The 8437-nt window shown below is 46.9% G+C and overlaps 1 protein-coding gene across 1 annotated transcript; it reads left to right on the top strand.

Annotated features, from left to right (window-relative positions):
- Window positions 1–205: 205 nt before the first annotated feature.
- Window positions 206–8216, top strand: LOC123153141 (uncharacterized). Its single transcript, XM_044572405.1, has 7 exons — window positions 206–432; window positions 610–720; window positions 819–981; window positions 1056–1598; window positions 1683–1994; window positions 7561–8009; window positions 8126–8216. The coding sequence occupies exons 1-7, from the start codon at window positions 206–208 to the stop codon at window positions 8214–8216; spliced, it is 1896 nt and encodes a 631-aa protein (XP_044428340.1).
- The last annotated feature ends 221 nt before the right edge of the window (window positions 8217–8437 follow it).

Below are 8437 nucleotides of genomic sequence, written 5' to 3'. Positions count from 1 at the left end.
CAGCTTCGGTTCTGCCATGCTATCTCATACATACAGAGGCTTGTGTGATGCCACGCAAAAAACCTCTTTCGCACAAAAAGCTCCATTACTTTGTGTCGCCTATGAGTTTCTACAGTTGTGGTCCTGGGAATACCTCCCTGTAGGACGACCTCGTATAGTACAACCCATATACCCATATGACTTTGGCGAGGGTGCTAGCGCAACTATGGCCACCAGGTGGACAAAGGCACGGAAACGTTGGTCTCCAGATATTGCGAAAAATTGTTACCCTATGTACCACCAGCAGTTTGAGATACTTGATGAGGCAGAAGTCACATGGAACCCGTGGACTCAGGACCAGCTAAAAATGGTCTTTGATGCTCGACACTTCACACCAGGCATGTTGACCGATAGTGCATTCTGGCTGACTCGCTGCAACTTATTGTTCCTGTGGTGTGTTGAACCTTACAACCCAGAGCGTGTAATGAGACAGTTCGGTCTCTATTAAGAAATTCCACCACCTTTTCCCAGACGTATCGACGAGGAAACACATAAGTAAGATGTGACATCCCTAAATAGTTAGTGTCATTTTTAATTTACTAAACTCACACTTTGTTACATAATTTGCAGGCTAACCAATATGGGCAGGGGTTGGAGTTTATACGATTGGAGGGAAGAGAACAGTGAATGGGTACACAAGTGGACAAATGAAGCGCTAGCAGATATAGTGCGTCAACTAAGGTATATTTTATGTATATTATTTTTTTACGATGATCATACGATGCGTGAAGATGCTTTGCTTTCATCACAACGGTTTATGTAATTATTTAATTTTGCAGGCCGTACGATGGAAGTACAGATCAAGCGTACAAGCAGTGGTACTGCATGAACACACGTGCTAGCCTGGCCAGTCAGCTAGCTACTATACCAACACATCTCACACAAGAGGAGCAGGCGCGGAGACATGTTGAGCTGCATGCAGCTTACTATCGTGACCACCTGGTAATCACTTGTAACTTTTTTAGGTCCATCATTTTATAATCATTTGAACTAAATAACATTCAAATATTGTTCAGCTTGAAAATGTCAACGAAGTAGGGCAGATGGCTACGGATAGCATGCCGGCCCAGGGCCCATATCGCAAGACATTCCAGAAACTTTTGCAACAATTCGTGGCAAAGAAGTTCAGATGCGGTAGAGGCGACGACGTTGCCACTGGAGCATACATGCCGGTAGCGAGGTCAGCCAGACCGAGTGCGGCACCGTCGTCCAGACCGAGCGAGGCGCGTACGAGCCATGAGCAATGGGGGGAGGGTCCGAGTACTAGAACGACATTGCCACGACATGACTCATCTCTACCACTGCATCGCTCTTCTTCGATGCAGCTTCGTCAGGGGCAGACATCTCAGGACCATGGCACGGGCTTGGATTCGATGCCCGAGCAGTTTCTTTCCCCTAACCCATATGCGTACACAGGATATGATGCATACACCCAAGGTGAGGGATCTCAGCCGTTTCTCTCCACGCGAGGGATCCCCATGCCCGAGGAGACTCGTGTACCAGATTTAAACCAGCACCAAGTACAATGGCCAGACAGTATAGGAGAGGGATATGCTCAGGTAGTCATGTTTACATTTCAATGCATTTACAATGATATCATATATTATCCTCTAACAATTTGTTTAAAATGTTTCTATGTGCAGGACACACCTGATGTTAATTGGGGCGATGAGAACACCCAACGCGGCGTCAACACAGGCCTCCGGGGAGCATCACATGATCATGGCGTCAACACAGGCCTCCGGGGAGCATCACATGATCTTGGCGACACGGTTACATCATTAGTTACAGAGTTCTTCGGAGGGGATGTTATTGGCCCATCTTTTATCCCCCCGGAGTCACAACCATACGCGTACAATTACGCTTCAGGTTCGCAACAAGGATTCGCGACTCCACCACCTACGCAGGACTCGCAGACACATGAAGCCGAATTGGAGTACGGCCGCGGTCTTCGTGTGACCCGACCACCTAATCGCTTGTCCCCTTCCGGTCGTAAGGAAAGGCCAGGTGGTCATCGTAAAGTAGGGTGATTCATCTATGCACGTGTATGTGTGTATCAGACTTTTCGATTTGAACATCTATGTTTGCTGAAATAAAAATGCACCAGTCAGGAACAATTTTTCCCGCTTATATCTCCCGCCATACTATCCCGCTCCACTGCACTCGTTCTTTCCCGCCATTTTCTCCTCTCTACCTATAAAACCCCCTTCAGACGGAGGTGGATAAGCATTCGAGTGTAGTGTAGTCGAGATGTCCCATTATCCTTTCGATCGTAGTTTTCACCCTGGGATGAGCAGGACTCTTCTGAGGCTAGTTATCGATTTCAGGATGGACAATAGGATAGTTCCATGGGACGAACTCACCGGTAGTGACACCATAAGGAATGAGTTGGCTCACCAATTACGTAGGTCTGGGTGGCCTGAAAGGACCTATGAGGAGGTACGTAAAGAACTTCTTAGGTTGCGTGCAAGGTGGAAGAATGTAGTGGAGCCGAAGAGTGAAACTTTCAGAAGGACTGCAGAAAATCATCCATTTTTATGGACTGAGGAGAGCGAGGATGAAGATGATATCTTCATGCCGCCGCTTCCGGGTGCTGCATCATCAAAGGGCAAGAGTTCTGCATCGTCTAAGGGCAAGAGTACTGCATCCTCGAAGAGCAAGAGTTCTGCATCGTCCAAGGATAAGAGTTCTACATCCCCGAAGGGCAAGAGTTCTGCATCGATGGAGGATGACGATGATGCCTTCATGTAGTTTTATTCCAGTTCTACCGTTTAATTCGGATGTACTTGCATTATTAGTTTGTACTCTCTTATTGTAGGGCATTATGTTCTATCTTAATTTTATTTTGTAGTTGTTGCACGATGTTCGATATTAGTGGAGGAAAAGAAAATGCCACTACTTTATTCTTAAACTATATTTTTTTCCATTACGACACGGCACAACTGAAAATAAGATACATTATAGGAATAAACCTACATTTAACTCCTGAAATAAAGCTACATTAAAGTGCAGAAATAAAGATACAAATGATTGCGAAATTTAAAATACTACCACAAGAATCTACTGAGTCCAGCGTGGATATTTTCCTTTTCCATCGCCAGCTTCTTCTGCTGCCTTGGCCTCGCGAGCCCTTTCTTTCTTTCTCTGCCTCTCAGCCTCACGAGCCTCCTTTCGCTGTCGTTCCTGCTCCTCCATGCGACGAGCCTCTTCCCTGTTTTTTTCCCATTTCCTAAAAAAAACGGTGTTGCTCCGCATAGTATTCTTTTAACTCTCTCTCTTGCTCTGCTTTCTCCTCAGCTTCCGCCTTCTCGCGTCGCTCTTCCGCAAATAAACTATTCCACGCACGGCGACTTCTTTCACGAATCTCAGTCACTGCCCAAGCCGGCTTCTCCGTGTCAATCCAACGATAGTACATGCACAGAGGCGGAGGAGACTACAACAAGAAACAAGAATGTTACTAAAGAATCAATGAAAATACCAACAATATCTATTCGTGATGGTTAAAGCATACCCGAGGCTTGTCGTACTCTGAAAGAGCTACGGCAGGATCTTCCTCATAATTGGCGCACATGAAAAACTTCATGCCCAACCAATCAGAAAAATCCGTCACCTCCTTCACCTTGCAAAGATCGCCACACCAACACCGCAGGACTGCCACCCCAGGAGGCAAACTTGCATTCTTCATTTTCCTCGGCCTAATGCTTTGATCTGAACAAGGCAAACTCATATCGACTGAAAAAATGTGTTACACACTTTGCGCACTGGCGATTTCTAGGATGGCTGGACGAGAGCCTCGGTGTCTTCTTTTATAGGCTCAGACGATTAATGATGGCGAGAAAATAAGCGAGAACAGAGGAAATTAGGCGGGATATTTTAGGATCCCTGTAGTGTCGGCACAACAGGGAACCTCGGATTCCCGCAACGAGTGAGTGTATTTCTGCAGTGCCGTCGCGTCCTCTCAAGCAATAGCCAGCACGCGCGAGGGAATTAGCTAAGTCTGCAACAGGGAACCTGTCGCCGCGCATGACTAAAGCAAAAGCAGGCTATCAGCGTCAATTTTCGAATCATCAGAAAGAGCGAAATTTGTATCGGAATCAGCGCCGTGAGTCACGGAATCAGTGTCGTTTTCCCGCGCATGCAAAGATGCCGCCAGCAACAGTGCACCTCGCCTTCCGTGCAGTCAGCGTGCAGCAGCAACTCTTTTTTGTCGGCAGGGGTGCCGCCTCACCCAGTGGCGGCGAGGCCCACTGGCGGGGCCCGCTCTCAGCAGGGCCTGTCGGCTAGGCACCGACCGCGCCAGGGGAGGCCGCCTCACCCGGTGGCGGCCGGGCCGACCTGGCCAGTCCCGTTCCGTCGCGGCGCGAAGCACTGCCGATAATCCGTTCGCAAGGGGTGGCCGCCTCCTCCGGTGGCGGCCGGGCCCGCCGCCTCCTGGCACGGCGGCAGGCGCCACGTGTCCCCTGCCGCGCCTGCCGCCACTAGCGAGGGGGTCCTTTTTGACAATGTTTTTGACATGTGGTCTTTTTTGGCAATTCTGTTGGCCAGGGGGTCTTTTTGGACAAAAAATCCGTCGACGGGCAGTGGCTGAGCACAGTGGTGGCAGGGCCGGTCCTGAGATTTTGGGGGCCGGGGTGAACATAAAATTTGGGGCTCTTAATATAAACATCAAATGCACATTATCTTCAATTTTTTTTGTAAGATTCTTCAATGTAAAGTGACTTATGATTGTGTCGATGTCGAAGTCAATGTCATCCACTTCTTGATGCATAATGTTGTCTAACCATTTAAGCTCTTTCAGGCATTGTTTATTCCAAATGGTTCAATAATAATTTCAAAATTTAAAAGCTTTTTTATATCTAAGATGGAACAATCACATGCACGGTAATCTGAATAAATCTTTAAACACCGTGACTTTCTTAAATCCTTTACTTCAGTGAAGTGGTTCATATCAAGCAAAGCAAACAAATATTTAACATGAAAGTCCTTCTCAGCTTCAAGAATTTTATTTTGGCAACTACTTTTATCAAATTGTTTCTTCCTCAAAGCACGAAGGTTTACTTGAAATTGTAGGGAATAGTGAATTTTTCTTTGCGGGGAGTAGGGAATAGTAATATGACATATAGTACCTCAAATTGATTAGATCGGCATCAATCATTGGACGCTCAGCGATATTGTGATGTGAATTTTTGGTGGCGCACACTCGGCGATGTACGTGTGCGCCCCACTCCAGCACTGCCAATTTTCAGGGCTAGGCGATGTTCATGCTGCGTCGTCATCGCGTACAGCGCGTCGATACCAATCAGCCCTCCAATGCTTATTTTCAATAGGCTCTGCGACTTGGGAACTATGGTTTGGAGCCTGCGGAGAACGGAGAATATAGGAAATTACAGAATAAATCACGTCACATGATTGTTTTTATTTTGGAGGGAGATTGTCTCACGATAGTATGGAATAAACAAAACGGAAGGACGTGATTTACGTGTGTTACGCTGATTTGTTTCCTCACAATCGTACACTGATTTACTTGCGTACTGCCATCCCTTCCTTTCTGGACCTGGGCTGCTTCCTTTTTGTCTACGTGAAGCTATGGCCCAATGGGCTACTTACCTTTATACGTACACTACACCTGGGAGGGGGCCTCTAGATCTCGGGGGCCCGGGGCGGCCGCCCCCCTGCCCCCCCTCAGGGGCGGCCCTGAGTGGTGGTACACCGATACGTGACGGCGCAGCCCTACCAGCTGGAGCACGAACTGAGCTATCCCGTGAAAGAAGAAACGATGGTGTCAGCGTGTGACTCGTCCCTAGGTATTCCCTTCATCCGGAAATACTTAGATACATCCCTTTTTATTTGTTTTGATAACAAGTATTTTTGAACAGAGAGAGTATGTCCTAGGGACACGGAACATAGTGGTCAGACGTGACGGCCCACTTTTTTTTAAAACGTATTAGCAGACACTCATACATATACACATACATTCACCTCTATAAATTGCATGGACACACGCACCCTCTTGTTCTATGAGCATCTTCGAGAGACTGAGCTGACACATTATATTGAGATTAACAAAGTTCACTCCCCTGCAAACGACTTCATAGTCAACGGAAATGTCTCCCCCCACTAAACGATTTCGTAGTCAAGAGACTGAGACGACACATCATTTCGAGAGACCGATTCACTCTCCTGCAAATGATTTCGTAGTCGACGAAAATGTCTCCTCTCAGTAAACGCACGTTGCCGGAAGGCCAGAAATAAATCCAAAAAGAATGCGAGTTACCTGTGTCAACTCTAGAACTTAAACTCTGGTGGGCCGGGATACCACTGTCCTCCTAACCATTTAATTACAAGTTGGTTCATGTGACGGCCCGCTTAGATCGATATAGATCCTTCACATGTTCATCAGTGCTTGTTTGGTTACCGGCACCTATTTTCAACACTTCGTATCTGTAGACTGTCTGAGTCAGACTGGCTGAGTGAATGCAGATCAAAGACCATGTTTTACACATATTTTATTTGCCTGCATCCTCTTCAGCCCGACAGAGCGGCAACATTGGCACCGGTATTTTGGTTGCCTCCTGTGTTCCATCACAAGTTCTTAACCAAACGTAGCTCTTTTGCAGAAGGGTGAATTGGTCTATCAAATCATCTATCACCATCAAGCATCACCGGCTCATTCTATTCTACTACAATACTTTTTTTATTTTTTTACGGGTGCTACTGTAATACTTTCAGTAGTTTATCTTCAGTGCTACATGTTCCGATAGATATCTTTGATCATTTGTCTATATTTATTTATATTCTTTGGCATGGGGATACTGTTCAGTGTATTTTGGTTTGTTGTGCTTAAAGTCATATGCTTGAATGCTCGCTTGTTGATCTTTGGTGTCACTTTGTCATTCAACTAAGTTATGTTCTGATAAATATCTCTCTGTGGCACTTATGTTATTGTTGATTGATTTCCGTTTGCATCTAGTCTGTCATACTGATTGAGGTGTTTTCTTTTTGCGTCACTATTATTTACGTGAACATTCTCAGTTATTATGCTAAGGGTATCTCCAAGGTGGACCCGGACTGCCAAAGCCATCCAACGCGGTCCTATATCAGTACGCGGGGAGGTCCAGACGCGATTTCTCCCGCAAAACGAGACAAAAGTGGGGGAGCTTTACGGGAGTCTGGACATGCGAAACGTACAAACCCGACACAGGTCCACCCAAAACCCTTCTCGGACCTCGCGATTCTATCATCTCCATTTTCTCTTCTTACTTATTTCTTTCTTGCAATCGCCCCCGCTTCACCACCCCGGCCACCATGCCACACGCCTGCCGGAAATCTCCGTCTACCTCACCTTCGGCGCTCTAGCAGCGCTCCCCGCAACTTCTTCTCCGTCTCCGTTCAACCCCCTGTCCTCGGATCGCCCAGCGAGGTACCATCATCTACCATGCCCGGCAAATCGCCGAAGCTGAAAATAGTTGTCTCTACTCCTTTTTAGCAATGGATTCTGATCTGGAGCACATATACGAGTAGTATGTTGATTCGTCCGACGGCTCGTCGGACGAGGAGGAGTACTCTGATGAGATGGCGATGATGCAGGCGGCCCTTGAAGACGCGGAGCGTGTGGAGGAGCATGTTCCCATTTTCAAGGGCTCGATCAAGGGTCATCGAGTCGTCAACCGCAACAGGGTGCGCGTGCATTCGACACAGATGACCGACTACTTTGCCCTCGATGCACTATTCACTGACCATTTTCGCCAGCGTTTTCGAATGCGCAAGACTGTCTTCGATCATTTGTATCATGGTGTCCGGTCCTATGATGAGTATTTCATCCTGAAGAAGGACGCCGTGGAAACGATTGGTTTCTCTGGTTACCAGAAGTGCATGGCCGCACTTCGGTTGCTTGCATATGGCATGACTGCTGATTCGTGGGATGAATACATATGGATGTCTGATAGCACATATGGAGATGCTATGGTCAGGTTTGCAATTGTCGTGGTCGAGATGTTCGGACACGGAGAGGCTCCTGGCAATCCCAGAAGCAAGAGGGTGGCCAGCTTTGCTTGGATCTCTTGACTGCATGCATTGGAAATTGAAGAACTGCCCGAAGGCTTTACGAGGGCAATATCAGGGTCATTTTAAGAATGCTCACCATTATTTTTGAAACAGTTGCATCACATGATTTTTGAATTTGGCACGCTTTCTTTGGCATGCCCGGATAACACAAAGACATCAATGTGTTGCAACAATCATCGTTTTTTGCGTGGCTGACTGAAGGAAAAGTTTCTCCTTGCCATTATACTGTCAATGGACACGAGTACAACATGAGTTACTATTTGGTTGACGGTTGGTTCAAGTTTATATGAAATCCGGCCGTGTTTACACGGATTTCATCCGGTTGGTTCGAGTT

This window comes from Triticum aestivum, chromosome 7A (genome assembly GCF_018294505.1).
Source record: "Triticum aestivum cultivar Chinese Spring chromosome 7A, IWGSC CS RefSeq v2.1, whole genome shotgun sequence".
NCBI classification, from domain to species: domain Eukaryota; kingdom Viridiplantae; phylum Streptophyta; class Magnoliopsida; order Poales; family Poaceae; genus Triticum; species Triticum aestivum.
This window is presented reverse-complemented; position numbering and strand designations above follow the sequence as displayed.